General features: G+C 40.0%; 1 protein-coding gene across 1 annotated transcript in view; it reads left to right on the forward strand.

Annotated features, from left to right (window-relative positions):
* The window catches only part of fuss (fussel), a 40,244-nt gene extending 18,301 nt beyond the window's left edge, over positions 1-21,943 (forward strand). The window contains exons 4-5 of the mRNA XM_068225108.1: positions 6,313-6,483; positions 21,842-21,943. Of these exons, the coding sequence (XP_068081209.1) occupies positions 6,313-6,483; positions 21,842-21,943 (273 nt within the window). The remainder of the gene's footprint in view (positions 1-6,312; positions 6,484-21,841) is intronic.
* The last annotated feature ends 3,257 nt before the right edge of the window (positions 21,944-25,200 follow it).

Genomic DNA, 25,200 nt, shown 5'->3' on the forward strand with positions numbered 1-25,200 from the left:
TACAACATATTCGCTACTCAAATCGGCGAAACATTTAGTCTCGTCTGTGTCACGCCTTGAACGGAAGAGCATTAGTAAGTCCACAAGACGGCTTGTTCTCAAGTCTTCCTATCTCGAGCGTGAACCTGAGTTATAACGCAAAAGAAAGTCGCTATTGATTGGAGAACAGCCGAGTGAGTGTGTTCACTTCTCCGTAATGGTCGTTAACATGCAGGATAAAGACGGCCAAATGGCAGTTGTTTTAAAAGCTCTTTAAAAGTGCAGGCTAACGCTACTCCGGGGACTCATTCACGTCCGCGACTAAAATTAACTTTGAAGTTCATTTGCACACAATTGAGAATTAAATATGGCACCATCTAAAGGTCCGCTTCTCCTTACCAAGGACCAGTGATGTCAGCGAAAAGAGAGGAAGCATCTCATTAATCGCTGCAGTTACGTTCTCAAAGAAAGGGGAGAATACTTTCTCTTCCATCCCTCATTCCCAGGACGTGGCTACCGCATTTATTCTTTGGCGCTTCTTCGTCAGTGTTGGCCTCAATGACTTTATTGGGTTTTCTTAAATATGATTGTCTCATGTTCATATGGAATTATAATTTCAGAAACGGGACATGTCTACTTTTGGCAGAGAGTACGCCAAAGGTTTCGGAATCATACATGGACCACTGAGTGATTTTTTAAAAATCATTACAACCCGTGTTTTACCTAAAGATATATTACATGGTATTCACAGTTTATTCACAATATATACAGGGTATCCCATATAAACTAAGACCGTCCAAGCGGTGCTTTGACTCTCCGACACGTAAGCTGCAGTATAGGAGACGCGCGCATAGTTCTTGACCATGCAAGCAGCGTGCACGTGTTCGAGCTCGCAAGCATCAGTCGCCAGTCTGAATCTCAGCTGTTAACATGGTGAGACAGGTATCATTGCAACACCGCATTTTCGTATGTAAAAGTTATTTTAAGTATGCGTCGGCTCGATGGGTATGCGATTCATTTGTTCAGCAATTTCCTGCTGAAGTGCCATCTTCACCAGCACAGATTCGCGTAATTGTAAATAAATTTGAAACTACTGGCTCAGTAGTAAACTGAAAGAAAAAGTGTATCGAGCAAATCCTCACACAGTGGAGGAACTGAAAGAAAACATTAGGAATGAAATCATAAACATTACAGTGGCAGGACTCACTCGTGTCAGCCAGAATGTGAAATCAGGCGAAGTATATCATATTAGATGTGAGAGCTCAGAAAAGAATACAGAGATCTAATAGCACAATTTTAGGTTCGAGATGACATTTCATTATTTATTATCTGGTCCTAAACTTTTTTTTGCTAGTTGCTTTTACGTCGCACCGACACAGATAGGTCTTTTGGCGACGATGTAACAGGAAAGGGCTAGGAATGGGAAGGAAGCGGCCGTGGCCTTAATTAAGGTACAGCCCCATAATTTTCCTGGTGTGAAAATGGGAAACCACGGAAAACCATTTTCAGGGCTGCCGGCAGTGGTATTCGAACCAACTATCTCCCGAATACTGGATACTGGCCACACTTAAGCGACTGCAACTATCGAGCTCGGTCCTAAACTTTTGACCGGTACTGTACAATGCCTGTGTAATCCAGGAAGGAAGACACTTCCACCATCTTTTATAAGGTAAGATGTCATATAAGATTGAATACACGCTTAAAGCAGGGCGGCCGTGCGCGACATAAGTTCGACTGAGGCAACTGCCGTAAGGCAGCGTTCAAACACCGTGCGTTCGGTCTGAGTTTATATGCGAAACTGTATACAGCCTACAGTATTTTTAGAACATATTAATCTTGAAGTGTGTTGGAGATGAACTTGAGTAAGCTGGCAACGTTGACTGTGTTAATGTGGTATTGAAGCACCTGATGTAGTGGGAGAGTTCGAAATACTGCAAGTCTTTCTCTGGAAAATAGTGTGCATTCCGTCATGGGATGATTTGCCGTAGGTAGGCCTACAGATTATTAAAGCCCGGATTTTTATGCAGTAACAGGTTAGATTGCAAACTAATTTGGTTAGAAGGAAGTGTCGGCCATCCGCTCTTCCATAGTGTAGCAAGAGTTACATACATTATGGGGGTTCTGATGGGCCGTACCCCTCATGTTTAAGCAAACCCCATAGCATAATCGTTGTGAAGCTAGACTATACTTGCTACTCGCTTCAGTAAGTTTGCATTCTAACCTATTAATGCATAAAAATCCGGGCTCTACCGATTATTCAGGACAGTCACAAAGTAGTGAGGGAGCCTTGATGGTTCTGTGCTAAGCGTTACAGACGCATGAAGTTGAAATAATTTCTAGACAACAAGTGAGATGACAGTAACCATATCTCATTATATAGAGAAGGAAACAATAAAATTCAGTGTGGATTTGAAATAACATTGTTGACATACTATTTCTTAATATTCTAAACAAGTTTACAACATTTCAAGACAAAGTCTATATGTAATTTCATGAGAGTTCAATCCTGATGCAAACAAATAGGCGGAGCACGTTGCCTTTGCATGTGGACATAGACGTAGTTGATTGGAGAAACAACCGTCGCACTCACTCGACTGTATGCGAGCTCGAAGGAAAGTAGTACGTGGAATTTATTTTATTTTATTTTATTTTAATTTATTACATTTATAGAGTTTGGAGGAGTACGCATTCAAACGGCTTCCATATACCGGTATGTGTTTTTAATATAAAATAGTGATTAAATAACGAGAAATGAAGGCACAAGGCGTGGTGTAATACAGGAAGTTTTCTCGGTTACGTCTCAAAACTCACGAGTTTCAAAACTCACGGGTTAAAACTAGTTACAAATAGTATCAAAACTCACGACTACAAACTGGTGGCTAAAGTAAACATTCTAATGAGTCTCAAAATTCACGACTCCAGCCAGCATGTGCTTGCGATGACCGCAGGAGGGATGAGGTGCCCGGTGGCTCACGCTTCCCTTACGACAGGCAGGAGATACTGTGGATGTTGTTCTGCCACCGCAACCCACAGGGGCAAAATAATGGCTGGAGAATGAAATTATTATTATTATTATTATTACAATATGTTGCTGTTGCTTTAAGCGAATATACTGTATTTTTTACCTTCCACATAAATTTATAATAAAGACGTGTGGCCTCTGGGGAGTTCTGGTACAGGTCTGTAGAGTTGACACCGTATAGGTGACCTGCATGTCTGTGAAGATGAGGCCCTACTTGAGATGAAGTCTAATGCTGAAAACGGCACGAACACCTAGTCCCCGAGCCATAGGAATTAACTAATGAAATTTAAGTCTCCGACCCGACTGGAAACAAAACTCGGGACCACCTGGATCCCTTGGACCAAAGGCCAGCATGCTAAACATTTATGCATGCAGCGGTACGACATAAAATTAAATTAGATACCGGTATATTGCCCGCTGCTAGTTAAGAGAAACTATCAGTTGGTAGTACTGGGGCTTAGTTCCATTATGCAGCCAGAAGGTGGCATTTACTTTTATAAGGAATTGTATTTAGAGATATTAAAGATCAAGGCAGTTAATTCACTCATTTACTTTTAACACTTGGAGATTCATCTGGACAAAAGGCGTATTTCTATTTTTCGTAAGAGTTCATCTATTCGCTTATTTTCATAGATTGTCTACTCGACACACTTAAACCGAAAAAAAAAATATTCATGACGCATCCGATTATTCTGTGCGATTTAACTGAATTATATCTAAAAACTCATTCGATTATTTAAACTGATTATTCATTCAATTATTTAAATAATCTGATGGAAGTTATTCGATTATTAAAAGTATTCCATTTTCCCATCACTAATAGGATGGACATTTATGCATTCAAAGAAGAACTGGCCCTGCTTGAGAGTTTTGAGACTGGCCCAGATAGAGAAATCTGTTCTTACTAATCATCTTCCTGGAATTGATGAGTTTTCAAACTCGTGATTTTGAGGCTCATGAGTTTGGAGACGGCACGTTCTTCTCGTAGTGAGGGAAAGTCCCAAGCTGTACAGCGTAGAGAGAAGTTTTAGCTAGAATTCTATAAAGAAATTGCACTCAAGGCCCAAATTGGGTTGACGGGCTAAAATTACTCACTGGTATTGGGACTTCCCGACATCGATGAGAATTGTAGTTGCTCCCAATAAGATACCTGATCTCGACACCGGTGAATTAAATTATTTTCTTGGAATTACTATAAGCCCTTTTTATTCTATCGAAAGCGATTGCGATCATTTTGAAGCTATTTACTGTCTATAAGTCGGGATATTTTGCGAAAGAAATGTTTCATTTCCCACTGATGTGCTTTTAGGGCTGTCGCCCTTGTGACAGATTCACCATTAGCTGTTTACCAAGTATTTTTAAATGATTGATTTCGATGAAATTAGAAATTTATCGAATATGTCCCTTGGTAAATTATTCTGTTCACTAATTCCTCTTTCTATAAACGAATATTTGTCCTCTTGAACCCCAACTTTATCTTCAAACATTATGAACTTTCCTACTTTTGAAAACTCCAATCAAGAGCGTATTCGTCTACTATCGTCATCTCCCGCTATGTCTAAACTAACAGCTTGGAACATACCGCTCGTCTCCTTAGCTCCAAGTCCTCCCAGCCCAAAAGGTTATAAAAATTTCGTTACAAGGCTCTTTTGTTACCAGAACAATTCGTTCTGCGTTCGTCTTCTTCGCACAACAGTTTTCCCAAATGTTCACTATTTGATTTGCTTCTTCCTATACTTGCAGAAATCACTGGAATGGATCGAACACAAATCGACACAAATAACTACTGAACTATTTGGAAGTTACACTGGCGTTTACATTTTTATGTTCACCGGTATTCTGACGTAAACTTTATTAGTCTAATTTTTTCATGGAGACCTATCTATCGATGCTAAGCTAAGCCTCTGAGGTTTTATGACTTGTGGAAAGTCACTGAAGACAACTAATTGCAACACTACTGCACTTTACAAAAATTATCACTTGCATTAATGATCGTTAATCACAGCCAATATAATACGAAATATCAGTTATTCATGCTGAAGCCTGCGTTTCGGGCATATTATATGCCCTTTCACCGTCTGGTCCCGATGTCCTACCTCTCCAAAGTAGCTGCAGGTGAGTCGAGACCTCTTCTTTGGGGATAATTTTTTTGGAGTTGGTGGTTTTCTCTTCTGAGCCTTATTTGCATTTTTAGGCGTTACACTTTTTCAAGATGATTTTTGGAAGAGGAGGAAAAACAGAAGCCGGCTCCGTAAGATTTTCTATTGAGGTGGTTGATGGCGGCGTTATTGGAGCAGGGAAAGATGTTACAGGAGGACATAGTATATCTTTCTTATCTTCTGATATGAAGGGTCTACTTTTTTCATGGAGAAACATCTGTCTATAGATACTAAATCCTTGAGGTTTGATGACTTGCGGAATGTCACTGAAGTCATGCGGTGGATCTTCTGGAAGGATGGTCAGAAACTATGGATTTCTTTGTCACACTACACTAGTCTGCTCGTTCATACATACAAAGTGATCTATCTGGGTTATTTGTGGAATGTTTTTCATTCCAGCACGAACTTGTTTCGCCAGTCATAAGTAGGAATTGTTACATCTCCGCTTTCTGTGTCAACAGCGACAGGAATAATAGAGCTAGAAACCTGACAACTTTTACGGGCGACATTAATTACATCTTCAATAACTGCAGTTTAATTTTCCCGGAATGCTCTCTTTAAACAACCAAAATACAAATCAGGTTGAAATTTCGTGTGTCCCAATGACAAAAATGAAATTTTGCAACTGTTGTTCTTTCCTATCATAACTCTCCACATGAGGTATCCCATTAAGATGTTGTTTTTATTTTGCCTAACACAGTTATCAGCATAGAATTCTAAATGCTCCTCACATAATGAAAAATTTTCCAAGGAGTGATTTACAAGGGAAAAGACAGTATTTGCTCCTTTGCCCGCAATACAAGCTTCTGGAATAATGAACAAAACAAATTTGTTAAGCGGTTAACACACTACACCAAAGCGACCCACTTTGTAGCCTGTAAGAAAAGAAAATGGACCCAACTTATTGTGGATCGTATGGTAAGTGCACCTGTTTCGCAAAATCAAAACTATAATGCATTGTGCCTTCGTATGTGTTACAGCTATGTGGCCCAAGAGACAAAGGTGTTTCCAGTTGTCTAATCCCTTGTCTACAATTGTCTATGGTGTTTATATAAGCAGTCCGCTCTGCTTGGACGTGATTAAGATGTATAGCCTTCTCCATTAGATTTCTTTTTTCCTCCTCATCCATAATTGACAGTTTTCCTATTACAGTTTGATTGCTTCTTCAAGTCATACAAAGATCAGTCTTGGGTTTCTGAACTACTACGTTACTGCAACAATGTATGCCAGATGGGATACCAGGACGAGAGTGATACAGGAATTTTCTCTAATGATTTACAACAGTCAGAATATAATGTATGGACGTACTTCTTGGAGATGCTGGTTGGGAGAAGCATGAGATCACTTCTTCGTTTTGTAGGGATCCGGGCTGCCATGACACGTGCATTTTGTTCACTGAAATTATTCATAAAGTTGACTGCATGTTTATGATCACCACAAGGAATAGATTTTATCTGAGAAGTCTTTAATACGTTTCAGGGAATTTTAGGCTGCACCCCTTCTTTCTTGAATTGTCCCTTTGGATTTTTTAGCCTCTTAGAGCCACAAGCGAATACAAATTGAAAGAAAGACTGACACACCTCCTGCCCTCTGAAGTGATAAACTGTGTAAGTTTTTTCCTGTCATAATTTTTTTTCTTAGTAGCTGTCGTCATTGGCTGCTTTCCTACTAATGCATTCATCCTATCCACCATTAATATGTGGTGGTGATTGACATGTTCTCCACAATTGTGATCCAGTTCCTGACATTCTATTCTCGAAGAATGAATGAAACTTTCGGGGAAAAGACCACTGCAATTTCCTGTACAGCCACAATCCTTGTTTACAAATTCTTTAACCTCCTCCGTATATTCGGAGGCTGTTTGAACTTTTGGAACATCATGTAGAACACTTACATCCGCATCAAGAGCATCCTCCTGCAACTCGTCTGATGTGCAAATTTCAAAAGTTTCACTTTCCTCAAAATCACTATCCTCACCAGAAGTTTTACTTTCAAACTCGAGGGCTGAACTGAAATAGTCCGAAATAGCATTCGATAGTTCCGGTGGCAAGTCACAGTCTGTATATTGTTTTATTTCACAATAACATCTGATGCATCACTATACTGCTAATAATAAGAGTTGGTGTCTGACATTTCTTAGAGGGAGGTGCGTTTACTGCCTGCCGAGGCGGGATAAAGGGAGTGGCTGTGTGGTTGCCATGGAAACGAGGGTGGGGCAACTGCGGTTGCCATGGAGAAAAACTTCAGGGCAGCTCGTCTTGCTGGGAGTTGCCAAACCTGTCACTGTCACTGATAAGAACCTGATTGTTTGTATAAGAGTGATCGCAAATGGGACGATACCGCCTGGCCAGGTAGTCTACAACAGATCACAGCGGTCAGAATGAAGGAGGGAACAAGTGAGCCGGAAGCGAGGGGTAAGAGCATGTAGAAAGGAATGCTGGAATGTGGCAACATCGTGAAATGGCACGTGCAGTGCTCCTCCTTCCAACCTTACCTGTCAGACGCCAAATTTAGTTAAGTCTAGTATAGGCCCTGACATAGTGAGAACTATTTCTCCTTATTTTGGAACCGAATCTATTTAAAAAATGTAAATGAACTTAAATTCACAACTAAACGAATAATAAGGAAAACATCACACTTCTCCACACTATGTAATAGACTTAAAGACTGCATCGATATCGGAAATGTTTGGAGCAGACAGTACGTTTATTAAACCTATTACCTTTAAAAGAGCCCAGCCAGGGTTTATTTATCATAAGAAAAGATATCCGAGTCATCATATATTATGTTCGCGCAGCTATGAACGCGAGAGAGTGTGTGGAGCTTCGCTTATGATGCGATAAGTGGTCCCTTTTCTTGGTATTAAATAAAGCTCATGTTTTAGCAGTAATTATTGTCAGAGGGCTTTTAAATTCTCGCAGTGAGTAGATGACGGTCTAAGCAATGCATATATATCAAAAACGAAAATTCGGCATTTTACTCCCTCGAGTATTTTTTTTTACAATAATTATTTCGTGAACTGTTGACCGAGAAGTGGCCCCCTTTCTTATGTACGCACACCTATATTGAAACGAAAAAAGAGTCTTTGCTCGATAACCTACGGTGACCATTCTTCTGGACGGTGCTCCAAAATGGTTATTAATTTTCTGAAGTTATGCTCTCGTGTACATGCATGTCCCTCGCGCCTTGTTGGTATAATCTTACTGGAGCCTCAAGGGTGGAAAAAATTAGACATAATGTACTTACTTTTAATATTTACTATAACTCTGTTCACAATGCGGTAAGTCACGAAAAAAAAATTAACTTGATACACATTTATTACAATATGTTCATTTTTTTTACCATTATGTGTGTACCTATGTTGACTGTGATCTCTTTTTCTGATTTGCGCTGTATGTGTTCGTGTGGTAGTGAAAAAATGCAATTTATTGTGTTCTCTTCGTGTACAGTACTGTTTTGTATTACCTATTAATTTTCAAATTCTTCGTGATACCTTCAAATTAGGTGGAAGGCATGTTTCTGGAAAGTTCTACTAACATCATGTTAAATATTTTAAAAATCTGTGCTGGCTCGGTGATCGTACCCGGAACCTCTCGAATGGAGTCCGCAGTGTTACCACTTCGTTCACCAAGTACAGCTATTCAAACATGTCAACTTATAAATTCAATTATTTATCACCCGCCCCTCACGGCACCGTTGGTGATACCACTGTTACAACTCCTAATGATAAAGATGACAAGTAATAATAATAATAATAATAATAATAATAATAATAATAATAATAATAATAATAATAATAATAATAATAATAATAATAATAATATATTATACAAAATAAAAATTAATATTATTATTTATTTTATTTTATTTATTTTTATGAGTATTTGTGTGATTGAGAAATATTACTTCATGCTGGTTAATGTACAGCATAATTTTTAATTCCCTTATAAATATGAGTGAGAGTGATAGCGCGTGTGTTAGTATAATGTAATTCTACTAAATTATAACGTAGGCGTAATATATCTGCACAAAATTATACTGTGCGCGTGATTAGGTGTAAGAGAGCACCATGCGCCCTAACTTCACCACTCAAAAGTAGACGAACGAATAAATAAATAAATAAATAAATAAATAAATAAATAAATAAATAAATAATACCGTTCTATGAAGAAACAGTGACGAAATTAAATAAACCTAAATGTTATAATAAATTAAATCTTTCGTCTGGCTATTGCTGGACTGGTGCAGCCTTTTGTTAGGCAGATCCCCCGACGAGGGTGGGAAACATCTGCCGTGTGTCGGAAAATGCGTGTTATTGTGGAGGAGTATAGTATTGTGTGGTGTTTGTATTGTAGGGATTTTAGCGACAGCACAAACACCCAGTACCCAAGCCAAGGAAATCAACTATTTAAAACTGAAATCCGTAACCCGGCCAGGAATCGAGCCCGAGGACCTCTAAACCGAAGGCCACTACGCTGACCATTCAGACAAAGAGCCGGACAATATTATAATTATAATGCAACTGTTCAATGAGTAAAATAAAATTAAATTAGTAAGATGATAATGTATGAGTTTTCTATAGCACGTGCTCGGTAGACAGGTGTACAGCTGCTGTTTGCCCAGCCCTTAGGGTGTGTTGTGGTTTGCCTATTCCGCAAAAAAAGGCGATTTTGAGACGCCTCGTATATTGTAATCAACCCGCTATGCTACTTAGAAATGTATATAAAAGCAAAAGACATATTTCACGTTTGAAGAAAAATGTTTGTCATTTAAATAAGTACATAGCATATCCCGAACAGAGATTCATTTAAACCATAGTGTGACAGATTGTTCCAGTACTTGACTGCTGTCTGGTTAATGTAGTCGCAGTACAATCAGATACGAAACTAATTACTCAGTCGAAGAATAAACGACGTCAAAAGAAGGCGATTCTTCTAGAGTACAGCACGTGGGCATACGTGTTTCCAATATTATTCATCCAAGTGTCAAAAACTGTAAGCGCTGTTTTATACATAAATGACGCTTTAAAAATTACTTTTCGTGGAACATTATCGTCTCTAAATTATACAACAGTTGCGGCCACAGCGGGAGATCGAAGAGCCTGATATGGCTCGCGTAAATAATATATGAAGACATACCATTTTTAATACTGCTCGGCTGTCCCTGGCGCTCTCAAAGCAAACACCGTTTGTAAGTGCCGCATAAACAAGTTTCTCATACGATTAAATATTGTAAGAAAATGATAATAATAATAATAATAATAATAATAATAATAATAATAATAATAATAATAATAATAATAATAATAATAATAATAATAATAATAATAATAATAATAATAATAATAAATATTATATTAATATAATATATTTAATTTAATTTAATTTAATTATATTATTATTATTATTATTATTATTATTATTATTATTATTATTATTATTATTATTATTATCCCACATTTATGGGTTAAGGGCTACTTTGGTCATCGGTCTACATAATTTTGTGAAACATCTCTCACGACCTGTATTGGTAAGCATAATCTGGCACAGGCCATAGCAAAGTGTAGCTTCCACTGAAGTCCCGGTCTCATCCATGGCTGTGACAATATGGAAGCTGCTGGGGTATGTGTGGCGCTGAGTAATGACATTTGGAGCACAACTAGTGTCTGAGTGTTACGAAAGGTGTTGCTCATAGGATCAGTCGTGCTGCAGCGGCACCTTCTGGTCCAGTGAGGAAAGCAATGGCAAACTACCTCACTCCTCATCTTGCCTAGTACGCCTCATTTGGGCTCTGCCATTGGTTTTTGCTGTTTCCCTATAACTGCATAGCCTTTGGTGGTACTATTTGAGGATCCAACCAGCCTCTGAGCTGATGACCTAACAGACAGACACAGACAATCAAATATGTAACTGCATTTATATCTCTTTAGGAATTATGCAATAGTATTAAAACCAGTTTGGCGATAGGTGATGGTGGGGAGGGGAGGAGTGGGTGAATCCATGGTAGCTGAGTGACGTAGCCACTGACATGATCAAGATGACCTTCGTTCGAGCCTCGATTACCATACGTGGGAATTTTGAAGTGAAAAATAATATACCAATGTTTCGAGCTCCACGAATGACTGGAGGTTCTGTAGCTATGATAAAGTCATTTAAAACGGCAAGTCAGTCTTTTCGCTTTCTTAACAGTTTTTCCATTCCCGTTCGTCCTGAATTCAATTTCCAGCTATGGCAGGAATTAAAACTTGCCTTATTTATGATTTGGATTATTTGTTTAATGTTCCTTCTGTTGCTATAGATGTCCTCCTCCGTGGTGTAACGGTTAGTGCTATTATCTGCCGTCCTCAGAGGCCTGAGTTCCATTCCCGGTACTGCCAGAAAATTACGATTGGCAGTAGGCTGATATGGTTAGAAAGACACACAGAGCTCACCTCCATTGAAGGCGTGCCTAAAAAGAGCTGCCCTATCTCAATGACACGAATATTTATAAACCGGTATTACAATTGTTATAGATTTTAAGAGATGTAAGGATGTCGGAATTTTGTCCTGCATGAGTTATTTCACGGAGCTGTCACTTTCAGATTTCAGCGGCTTGACCCAGAATCGAACTCACTATCTTGGAAGAGAAGGACAGCGATTAACCGACTGTACTACTGAGTTCGTATTAAGACTAGTTTGGGAGTCTGGAGCAGGACATGGCCGGTCTAAGTAGACACCTAAGAAGAACAGAGGGTCATTATAGATTTGATTTTTCGTTGATTTCCCACCATCTCCAAAATATTTTTTCACGCTGGTCAATAAATCACCACTATACCCCTGCCTAATATGCGTCCCCCAACCAGATACGAACTCTTCACCCGGAGTTAAAATAGTAGTCTACGTCTACGGGTCTTTTAACCACTTCTTCTCACAGTTGTATTCCTTAGGTTGAGTGCACGTCGTTTCGGAAACCTCATCTTTATTGGGGATGTGCTTCTAAAAGAGCTTCAATATCTCGGTGTCACGAATTTATATATTACACATTGCTTTAGATTTTAAAGACTTATGGACGTAATTTTGTCTTACAGGAGTTCTTTCACGTATCAAAAGCCATCGAAACGGAACTGCCAGTCTTAAATTCTTGAAATAACTCGGAATTGAACCGCGAACAAATGAAAGATATTTGGTTTGAACCCCGGTAGTGCTAGTTACCTAGTAACTATCCTTTTCATTCTTAGCAGCTCCTCATGGAGTCAATGGAAGTCTGAGAAATTTCTCCCATCAGTTGATTCTCTCTGGATATAAAAGAAGGTCAAGGAGCAGCATGTCGTTGTTTGCACACTCATTTCTTGCACGAAGAAAATGCGGAGTCTTAAGCTCCTACTCCCCATTGGCTGTCTTATTGTAGGTAATACATCGGCAGAAAAAATCATCCGTAGGCATTGAAGAGCACCTAAACAGATCATAAAATATCAGAGTTCAGTCGCTTACGCGAAGATTTATAACTACTGTACACAAATCATCTGTGTCAAAATTGTCTCGATAGTACAGAATGCAAACCTCCCACGCCAGTTTTTGACATTTTAGATTAAGACATGTACATATTCATGAATTGTCTCTGAACACACAGCACAGGCGTCCTTGGCTATCTTTTCCCAATACAAAAGAACCTCTTTTATCCGGATTAAGAGGAACCGGAACTGATCCAGAAAATCGAAAATCCGGATAATCCGAAAAATCTAAGAAACAAATACAGTACATGTTATATAATCTATTAACATAAGCTCTACAGTAATACATTTTTCAATTGTACAAAAAATATAAGAACACTTTTCGTACATTTGCGACTCTGTTTTATACACTAAAATACTGTGTGAGTTTTTTTTCTGTTTTACATTTGTATAGCGTTTGCGCGCAACATGATCACGAAGACGGTTTACTAATAACAGTTCTGCCGGTGTGGTTTCAGTCAAGGATTCTAAATAGGCCATCAGTTTGTCCAGCTGCATTGTTGCCTCTCCATCAGTATGTTTCTTCTGATGGAGCTCCGGTTTCATTTTCGAATTCGCCATCAGTGAATTAATAGTGCATTGCATTCAGAAAAGCGTGGGTTCGAATCCCACCTCAGCCGTCCTGGGAATGGTTTTCCACGGTTTCTGATTCTCAATTCCAAGCGAACGCCGGAACGGTAGGCCTGACTTCGATAGACCGTGGCCGAATTACTTCCAAATTCTGTCCTGAACTATCCTTGGTGTAAAGGATAGTCAAGAAGAGTCGACGCCGTAAAGGAAATACCGTAGGAGTAAAAATAAATTTTTATTGTTTTCGATCCGGATAAACCAGAGATCCGGATTAGTGACAGCCGGATAAACGAAGTTCGTGTGTACTTCCTCACACAAGATTATACATCTGACTCAAATGCCACAGTTATGTAGGTCCAAACAATTTATTTATTTTTACTGTCTCTTATAATGTTGACGATTAGGGGATCGGTATGTGAATTGCCGCCTCTCTGATTAATGAATACCAACAGGTCTGTAAGTGTTTGGAAGGAAATCTAATACTAGAATATTCTGAGATCAAGGAAGTAGAGAACTGACACAAACTGCCTAATGAATACGGTTTGTACTAGAAGACGAAATCTGTGCACCTGTGTTGGCGTTGCTTGAGATCATTAAGACCTGCGGCGTAATTAAGACGAGAAGCTTGAGAACATTGACCCAAATTAGTAAGCGATGTGCTCATTAGTTATCCTCTATCCCTCCCTCCTCATCTTTCTCTCCATTAGCTGTGAGCTGATTGCTTTATTTACTGCATTTACGACAAGTACAAGACGGCCTCCTAACAAAGCATTGGAAGTAGGACACTACATGCTCTCCTGTTTCTTCACGATTAACAACAAATCTTTGCGTCTCCTATAAACGGTGTCATTCGATTGTGTAATAATAATACATTTTTGGGCTTTTGTCATGTCAAGGAAAGAAACTGAAATTCTTAACGTTTCGCAGAGAACTTTGCTCCACGTCTTCAGAAGAAAATCTTGTCTCTTCACGAGGAGGACTTCTCTAATAATGACGATTCGAATTTTAAAATAATTTACCGTTGGTCTATTTGTAATTGGTACACCCATGCACGGAAATTGTGTCCTAACATAAACAAGCAACACTGCCCCACTTCCAGTACTGTAAAGGAGGGGAGGGAGTGAAGGGGTAGTGTTGAAGGCCACTATAGAACCGAAAAGTAGGGGAAGAGAGTGAACGGGTAGTACTGTAGGCACAGTGCGAGTTATTAACCCACCATCGTGTCCATTTCAATCACAACAATCTTATTTCGGGTTTTCTACCTACATGAATGCGTTAAGAGAGGAGGTTTCTGTTCATGCGTGTACTCTCGTTCGTCACCGTGCGCTAGCCTTTCGAGTGGAAAGTGACGATGCCATCTTAGCTCCAATTACGATGTTTCTTGTTCAATCGTATGTGCGTTGCGAAATAAACAGCAAGGTCATCAGACGAATCAAGGACGAATATAGTAGAAGAAATAAATGAAATATTAAAATAAAAAATTGCAACAAAATATTGGCAAGGATAGAATAATAGGATAGAGCTGAAAATGGAAAGAAAAGTGTGTAGCAGAAAAAAGAGTTTGACTCGGGCGGTGGGAGGGGCGGAAATAAGGACCTACTAAAACGACTTTGAAGACACGAGAGTGAAAAGAAGTAGGAATGATACAGTAACAGGTGTATACAGGTTATAAAATTATGACACACAGTTTAGAGTGAAGCATCTAGTGATGAGGATGCGAATTTTGACAAAAGGAAACGAAATAATAATAGTGAAAGGGCAGGGAAGAGAACTAGGTAAGTAAATCCTTAATGGCAGGCAACCACGCATTACTTAACTGATGGCCAGTGTCGCAGTTGAAGTTATTAGGCTTCTCGTCCACTGGATGCGTACATCTGCGACTGCGACGTTGAGCGTGTACGCGCGACGTGAACCAGGTCAGTGTCGTACGACAGTGCATCGTCCTTTGCACGCGTTTTTCGTCTGATAGCAGCGGAGTCAATCTTAGCTCTGTGATGTGATCATGGCCTTCCATGATGATGCATTTTTACTGTATGCTTTAGAGATGGCTTTGCTTGCGAGGCGAAGAGCCCGAAAGAGGAAAAAGGAGTGGGTAAATGAAATGTTAAGCAAAAGGAGTCGATTTGGTGAATTTTCCCACTTATATGACGATCCTCAAGTTAATGAAGCTCAACATTTTTGTTATTTTCGGATGAGGAAAGAAACTTTTCAGTACATATTATCCAAGGTGGAGGATCGTCTGCAGAAGTACAGTAATTTCAGGGACACCATTGCACCCGCAGAACGTCTAGCACTAACATTAAGGTAGGGATAATTTAAAAGTATTTATACAAGACAGGAGAAAACTAAGTATCTGTATTACAAATCGGAATCATACAATAAATCATTACAAGATGCAATTAATGTGGTAACTAATACATTAATTAAGAAAGCGCGTCACTGAAAAATAAACAGTTGAAACAACCAATGCCCTATTGCTGAGGATCAAAATTCTCAGAGTACGAAGCAGTGCTAGAATCAGTGAAAGTGAAATCATTAATTTGACAATATGAAGATTGAGATGATGAACCTGTTGAAGATTGATTACGTCTCTGTCTTTCTGCCTGTTCTACCAAGAGAACATTCATTGATTCCATCCGTATACGTAATTTGTTTTCCCGTGGTACTTCACGTAAATGTGGGAGAAGACTAACCAAAAACTGGTAGTCACTGTCTCCATCATTTCGTGCTCTTGTCTGAAAGAAAGACAGTTTCTTGTTTTCAATCTCAAGAAGTTTTTCGTCGTAATTAACTTTTTTATTCTTCTTCTTACGAGGGCTCTGAAATGTTCTATTTCCTGTAATTTTGGTTGTTTCTTTACTCGATTGTGAACATTACCCTTCGCAATCATTGACATCCGGTTGTGCATTATCCTCCTGATTTGAGTCTGTATGGACTGCATTGGAAGTACTAGGACCGTCGAAGATTTCATCTATTGTGTTGTTTGTAATATCAGGAACGCTGCTTTGCATGCTTTTTGGTTGCATAGTATGAGTAAGAAAAGTCATTTGGTTGAAGAAAGCCCATGTATTGGACGATTCTCTACCACTGCCAGATTTTTTTCGTTCATTTTTTTCAATTCTCTCCTAAACGAATCACTGAGATTCCTCCATATTTTCTTAAGTTCCTCAACTGCAATAGAAAGGAAAACGCAGCGAAATTATACAACAGTCAAGTGAAAAAATAAGGAACTGTTGTAACAGATCCTTTGAGGTCCTGAAATTTACTTTACTACAATTCAAACTTCTATGCTAATCATCGACACAAAGAAAATCAAATAAATCAATTTCATTAAATCACAACAAAAAAAACCAATGAAAACATTGAACATACTAATTTTTAAATAATAGCCGTTAAGTTTTTAATTTTTTTTTTGTAACTACCTCACTGTGGATGCATTTTATTACAACATAACCACATGCTTTGTATTTTGCAGGTACTTAGCAACTGGTTCATCTTTCAAAGCACTGGGTTATTCTTATCGGATATCAGATGCTACAGTCGGAAGAATTATTCACGAAAAGTGTTCTGTGTTATGGGAAACATTACACAGAGACGACATCCCATTCCCTTCTGGCGAGCAAATTGATGAAATTGAATCACAGTTTTGGAAATAATGGAAATGTCCTAATTGTGTTGGGTGTATAGACGGTAAACACATAAGAATCAAGTGTACGAAGCAGTCTGGAAGTATGTATTACAACTACAAAACATTTTTCTCTATCTTACTGCAAGCAGTGGTAGGAGCAGACTACAAATTCATTTGTATTGATATAGGGGCCTATGAAAAATAGAGTGATAGTGGAATTTTCGGGTACTCAAACTTGAATAAACAGCTGGATCATGGTGCGTTAAAGGTGAAATGCTTGAAAGAACTTCCTGGTAGTGATGTAACTGTACCATATTTTCTGATAGGGGACGGAGGATACCCCTAAAACCCTATTTGATGCGCCCTTATCCTATGAGACATTTAACACCCGAACAAGTCATGTTTAATAAACGTTTATCGCATGCAAGGCAAGTGGTCGAGCGTGCCTTCGGTATAATAAGCAATAAATGGCGCATATTAATGAAAGCAATAGAAGTTACCCCCGAGAGAGCGGAAAACATTGTGAAATGTATTTGTTTATTACACAATGTGATAATAGACAGAGAAGGCTAACCAGAAATACATCCTTCAACATAATCGACTAAAAACCACTCTAGGTTTGCTAGCAGGGGTGAGAATAGGAGCAGTCTTAAAGCTACTGATGTAAGGGAAAAATTAAAGACGTATTTTGCTAATAATCCATAATGATCATGAATGTTAACAAAAACTGTTAATCTGAGGTCGGAAATATATGATCCCAACTGTAACTTGAATCAGAGTTGTTAAATACAAACATAATAATGTAAATAAATGTAAATATGAAATTAATAACATGGTAATTACATAATATAATGCACCTGATTCTTCCATTTCAAGTGCAACTTCCTTCCACAACTCCATTTGCACATTCCTCATGTGATACTGAGGTTCCTTCTTGTCCCACAGATATTTTCGTTCTTGAATTAAATTAATGAGTTTCTCACAATCCTTTGGTGTCGTGTGTTGTCGCACAGAAAATCCAAACTGGACTGGATGTAATGCGGCGTCGCACGTATACGTACTACCAACCCGCTTCCAGAGGACGAGCTCCCATCCCTCTCCATCTGTTTGGAACAGTTCTGCGTTGTCGTGCGTATACAGACGACACTTCATCGCTACTTGTCGCATGATTACGCATCCAAAGGACGAGAGGCCTTAGGATTTTTACGTACTCTACTTTCACGACTTCCCGTATAATCGTATCGTATGGGTGAGAGCTCGAACATCCTGGAACACGACATAATGGCCCGACGATAGGGTGCGCTCAACTATTGCTGACTTGTCTGGCTGATTGAGACAGATATTTCGTTGGTGTTCCTTGATACGAGTACCAATGGACCGGCATGTTTGGTCAATGCATACGTTGCTGCAAGTACAGGGGATTTTGTACCCTTCAGGGTGTAATAATCAGGATAATTTGTCCTTGCTTTTTCGTAAACTGTGAACAGTGTTTTTGACGGTGTCCATCACCGCTTTTATATTATGGCTTGCGGAGGACCTTGCCAATTCGGTCTGTGGACAAAAGGAAGGTGTGCATAAAAATGTCTCACAGTTTTTAAATCATTCGCCACATTCAGTCGCTACGCCATCGCTCCGAAATGTAGGCTACTGAGTGCGCGTAATCGAGCATACAAAGCACGAGGCCTCCTCAGGCAAAGGTTACTCCATCGCGCCGAATTTGTTGTTGAGCAATTTAGCTGAGACCTTGAGTTACCTACACAGGGTGAAGCGAAATTCGCGCACTCGGGCGTCACAGCGCGACTCCTCACATGCCATCAATAAAAAAATGTCTCTCACAAAACTTCGTCCTGCGCGTATATCCGGCAGAAGAAGGACTTGAAGAGTGGCAATCAGGCAACAATGTAACCACATGTAGGGTAACTATCTATGTCAGCACATATTAGTCGTGCTGAGTTGGTGCAATGGATAGAGTTTGGGTTAGCGTGCGTGGGGCCGAGGGGTCGATCCTGGGTTGAGGGATATGCTTTTTATTTCGTAAATGTAGTCCAGGTGGTATGGTATCTGGCATCTTAAACGCTTCGGGAACATGTAATAAAATATGGAGGTAGTGTATAATACATTGTATCATATCATGACCATAATTCATAATAAAAGGAATATAGGAACTTTTTGTAAATTTAAAGTATTAATCATCATCATCATCTGTTTACCCTCCAGGTTCGGTTTTTCCCTCGGACTTAGCGAGGGATCCCACCTCTACCGCCTCAAGGGCAGTGTCCTGGAGCTTCAGACTCTTGGTCGGGGGATACAACTGGGGAGTATGACCAGAACCTCGCCCAGGCGGCCTCACCTGCTATGGTGAACAGGGGCCTTGTAGGGGGATGGGAAGATTGGAAGGGATAGGCAAGGATGAGGGAAGGAAGCGGCCGTGGCCTTAAGTTAGGTACCATCCCGGCATTCGCCTGGAGGTGAAGTGGGAAACCACGGAAAACCACTTCGAGGATGGCTGAGGTGGGAATCGAACCCACCTCTACTCAGTTGACCTCCCGAGGCTGAGTGGACCCCGTTCCAGCCCTCGTACCACTTTTCAAATTTCGTGGCAGAGCCGGGAATCGAACCCGGACCTCCGGGGGTGGCAGCTAATCACGCTAACCACTACACCACAGAGGCGGCTAAAGCATTAATACTGTTACATATTGTATGAATATTACATATTTCACAGATATTTACTACGTATTTATGAAGATATTTCGCACGTTGACCTTAGCTTTAAACAACAAGCATCATCATTATATTACATAAAAATTCGGGCCCTAGTGATGACATACTGTACTAGTGGTAAAGGTGATGTATATAATTTGTTATCTATTTGTAGCGCACCGAGCAAGTGGCCGCCCGGTTTCGGTAACGTACCTATCTATCAGCATGCATTAGGGAGATAACGCGTTCGAACCCCACTGTCGGCAGCCTTAAAGATGGCTTCCCGTGATTTCCCTTTTAAACACCAGGTATATGCTGGGGCTGTACCTTAATTAAGGCAACGATCGCTTCTTTTCCACTCCTTGCCCTTTCCTATCCCATCATTACTATAAGACCTGTCCCTGTCGGTGCGACGTAAAGCACATTGTAAAAGAAAAAAATAGTTCCCAGCTTATTGATGTCTAATATTGCTGTGGTTTCGCCTCCTCTGTCTGGACATTTATTAAGGTACAGCCCCAGCACTTGCCTGGTGTGAAAATGGGAAACCACGGAAACCCATCTTCAGGGCTGCCGAATGCAAGCTCAGAGCTACGCGACCAAAACCACACGGCGCGGTTAGCCCTTCAGTGGGCTTGGCAGATTGATATATATATAATGACAATATCTGCATCGGTGATGGGAGCAACGTGATAGTACTTCACTTCTTAGTACGTCCCTTCAGGGACAATTATACTATTTATGAGAGTTTCCTTTGTACTCGTAAACTAGCCTGGTACACATTGTTCGTAAAGATTGAATGAACCGCAAGATCATATGTTTGTCAGTAAGTGCGACTCGTTTATACATTTTTTGACCTCCTGGTGCGGGGAGGGGGATCGAAGTTCCATCCTTCCGGGTGGACCGAATACGCTTCTGTCACCTTGGCTAGGAAGTCCAATGCCCAATAGTTATAATATTTTAAAAATGTATTATGTGAGAGCGAAACATCCGGGCCCTAAAAACTGGTGTATCGTCGAGACACCACCCATGTTGCTGAAGACTAAGCAGCCAGCTCTGGTGGTAACTCAATACCCTCACTTCCCGAGCGATCCATCACCCCAGGTGTACTCATGGGGTTGTGGGTGAGCAGTACGTCATTAAGTAGAACTACCACTCAAGTTTCAATCTCCTAGTCGAAAAAGATGGGCGACGGATTGTCCTTTCTCAAGATATGGCATTAAGTTAGAAATATCATCATGGTCTTTACCCGACGAACGGAGGAAGTTACAAGGAATAGAAAAAAGTAACGAAAGAAAAAGGTGGAAGAAGGAACACCAAGTGCCAGATCTGTTGGAACACGAATTTTTTCTGACAATTCTTGCCAGAAAAATTAGATACTTTCGTAGAATCTATTATTTCATTGATTATGGTATTGCGCATTTTGAGTTGAAATACTGAAGCAAAACACAATAGATCATATCTTCAAATGACCTTGTTATTCCTTATCCTTATTTATATGACATACTTTTCTTTTCTAGAGCGCTGAAACACAAAAATATACAATTTACAACACTATAACACACCTAGAAAAATATTAGTAATATATTTAAGTTATCACGAAAATGTCTCGTTTTCTGCCGAGAATTCTTTCTTCTATTTCTTAATCTGGTTACCCTCAAGGGTTGGTTTTTCCTCGGACTCAGCTAGGGATCCCACCTCTACCACCTCAAGGGCAATGTCCTGAAGCGTGAGACTTTGGGCGGAGGGATATAACTAGAAAGGAGGATCAGTACCTCTCGCCCAGGCGGCCTCACCTGCTATGCTGAACAGGGGCCTTGTGGAGGGATGGGAATATCGGAAGGGATAGACAAGGAAGAGGGAAGGAAATGGCCGTGGCCTTAAGTTGAATTTGCCAGTAGGAGCATTGGGAAACCATGGAAAACCACTTCGAGGATGGCTTAGGTGGGAATCTAACCCCTGTCTACCTATTTGACCTTCCGAGGGTGAGCGGAGTCCGTTTCATCCCTCGTACCGCTTTTCAAATTTTGTGGCAGAGCTGGGAACTGAACTCGGGCCTCCGGGGTTGGCAGCTAATCACACTAACCACTACACCACAGGAGCTGTTTCTTCTCCCTTATTTTACTTTAGTTTCTTTGTCCTTATCCTGCTCCTGACAGTATAAAAAGTTTCCATTATGCTGTAGCTTTCACTTACTTTTTATGTAATATTTTCTTCAAATTTCAGCCCAAATGACAGAAGTTACTACTGTTCCGAAAATTGCATACTTACGTAAACACAGCAATGTTATTTTGTAGAAATATCCCTTTTCTCGGCCTGAATGTCTTTACTTCAAGCTGTGGTCACCATTCTCTGCCAAAATTGTCAGTAATGGCAATATTACAAATCCTATCGCATGAAGCAAATCAAACGACACTGTAATGTTATGTAACTGCGTTGGTACAGTGTGTGTTCAAAATGTGGACTATCTCGTTTCATACATTGTACATAATGTTTCTGAAGATAATTGAACATGTTGACTCCCAAAATCTTAAAAGTATTTAGTAGGACGTAAAGCAAATACCATTATAATTTGAACATATGGATGAACAAAGGTCTGAAAACTATATGTTGCAGAATAAATCTGGCTCCTCATACATGCATACATTATGGACAACACTCGGCAGCTGAACTGATGGGCTCAGACGGTGGTCTTCTGACCCCAACTTGCAGGTTCGATCTTGGCTCAGTCCAGTGGTATTTGAAGATACTCAAATACGTCAACCTCGAGTCGGTAGATTGAATTGCACGAAAAATAACTCCTCCGCAAAGACATTCTGGCACCTCGGCGTCTCCGAAAACCGTCAGAATAGTTGGAGGGACGTAAAAAACCAATAACATTATTATTATTATTATTATTATTATTATTATTATTATTATTATTATTATTATTCAATATTCGGCTGCAGTACTGTAATTGGGTTCTCTTACCGCTTTTGTTAGACGCTAAGAAACTTGAATGCAGTATGCAAATACACCCAGTTCTTTTAAACATCCGCCTAACAGCTTTTTCTCGCCGGGCTGAGTGGCTCAGACGGTTGAGGCGCTGGCGTTTTGACCCCAACTTGGCAGGTTCGATCCTGGCTCAGTCCGATGGTATTTGAAGGTGCTCAAATACGTCAGCCTCGTGTCGGTAGATTTACTGGCACGTAAAACAACTCCTGCGGGACAAAATTCCGGCACCTCGGCGTCTCCGAAAACCATAAAAGAGTAGTTAGTAGGACGTAAAACAAATAACATTATTACTACCGGTAGATTTTTCTCTCAAACCGAGTTTCAGCTATGTTCGTTGTAGACGACCCTTTGGTGACTGAGACATCTGTTGGAGAAGTCTTATATGAAACTCGTCTGTGGTGACGGTCCTTGAGCGCCCTGTTATCCCCTTCCGTTCACATAGGACTGATCCTGTAAAACGTAACTTGTCAGCATCAGCTAAGTTTTTTCTGTTATTTGGTATCCCCTTATTAAATCGCTCATCGTACTGTTCTTTAACGTGAAACAAACTCGGCCTAATTTGACGCCCCATTTTGTATGACCGGAAATAATGTTCCATGATAAACACCTCCAACTCATCATCGAGGAGAAATTGAACGACGAACATCTGTGGGGAGACGGAGAAATTCCTGGCTTAAAGTTTCTGGTATGGATGAACTTCTATTGAAATCTTTCGAGCCACTGTTAATCATAATCAATAGGATAGCCAGCCTTCGCAGGGAGGCGACGTCCAAAGAAGAAGATAAACACTTCTGCTCTGTTATGAGAACCATAATTGCAGAAATCAACAGAACACTGAATTCACAATATGTCAAACTATTATTTACAACAAATAAATCGTCGCCTAAGAATCAAAACCTCGTATCCCACAAAGTTCTTCCCACCCATTACGTTCCTAACGATAGGCCACGCCTCCCAGCCATTTGTGGATTTTCAGTCACTCAAAACAATTTACGTTGGTTACGTGTAAAGGAAAATGAATCGTATCATACACTACTGTAGATATTTATGTTTGCATGACATATTTACACACTCCTAAGAAGCCTCCGTGGCTCAGGCGGAAGCGCGCCGGCCTCTCCCGCTGGGTTACTTGGTTCAAATCCCGGTCACTCCATGTGAGATTTGTGCTGGACAAAGCAGAGGCTGGACAGGTTTTTCTCCGGGTACTCCGGTTTTCCTCTCCTCTTTTATTCCAGCAACACTCTCCACTATCATTTCATTTCATCCGTCAGTCATTAACATTGCCCCAGAGGAGTGCGACAGGCCTCGGCAGCCGGCAAAATTCCTATCCTGGCCGCAAGATGGGGCTTCATCACTGATCTCTATACATGGATGGCTGGTAGCTTGGGCAGCAGTAAGCCGAATAGAAGATGACTGGCGTAGTAAGATGGCAGCGAGCGCACGGTGCAATAGACCACGAGGAACGCGCTTGCTTTGTTTATGCTTAGTTCAGTGACGCCAGGCCTCTTGACTGTAGTTCCACGAGTGTTCTGTGCTGTGTTATTGCAAAGTAAATAGTAGTGTATTTTACGATTTTAGGTTCGTTGCCTTGTAGTATACTTGTGGATTACAAGATTCAATTTAAATATGTATGTGTTTATCTGAAACATGAATGAAGAAACATTTTACGGGGTATTAACATACCGCAGTGTTCAGCTTATGGATGTAAAAACAGAACCGATCAACAGAAGGAGAAATCATTTCATCGGGGAGTTTTGTACTGTACATAAGAATCTTCCTAGGGTAGTGTTTTGAGTTTTAGGTTTATTGTATCTTTTTTCGCATATTCCGGGAGCAAAATGGCAATTAATTTTTGTAGGTTTCCTTTCTCGAGACCCGAACTTCTAAGATCATGGATTAGGAGTATCAGGCGGGAGAATTGGGAGCCTTCTAAAACAGCTGTTCTCTGCTCGGATCACTTAGAGGAAGACTGTTTTGATATAAATGGACAAACTTTACACCTTAGAAGTGATGTACAGCCAACTGTTTTCAATTTTACTGAACATTAACTGCAAGTACAGATTTACTTTTTTCCCCTCATAATTAAACTGACGGTTTCGATGAAATAATTGACGTGACCTTCTAACAATCTTAGAAAATGAAGTCTGGAGGAATTCTAGACCTTATTTACATCAGTAATAATTATGGGTTTCAGACACTGGAGTGGTGGGAGAAGGGAAGGTGTGGTGGGTGTTTGGGGCTATCCCATTATACTATTCGTGGTATTTGGGACTCTTTTAACTGGTGTTACATATTTCTGATGATGACTATCAATATCGCTTTGCTAGCTGAATTTAATTAAATAGGTCTGTAATAGTAAATTAAGCTGCAGGTAATGTGATATATTGACAAGTTTTGAATATTTGCTGGTTTTATAAATGTGTACATTTGCTTCAATGATATTTTAATTTGATGATACTGTGCGCGTTATTTCATGGAAACAGGAAACAGAAATTCATTATCAAGCACCGATTACGATATGTCGAATCTAGGCCTGTATAGTGAGCTACGTTTATAGGTACATCATTTTAAGAATGCATAATTTCGTGGCATACATGTATACAATTTACAGCAATGTTTCCAGAAACTGGTTTTCACTCGTATTGTGTTACCGATCGCTCAT

The sequence above is a fragment of the Anabrus simplex genome, chromosome 1, assembly GCF_040414725.1.
Source record: "Anabrus simplex isolate iqAnaSimp1 chromosome 1, ASM4041472v1, whole genome shotgun sequence".
Lineage (NCBI taxonomy): Eukaryota > Metazoa > Arthropoda > Insecta > Orthoptera > Tettigoniidae > Anabrus > Anabrus simplex.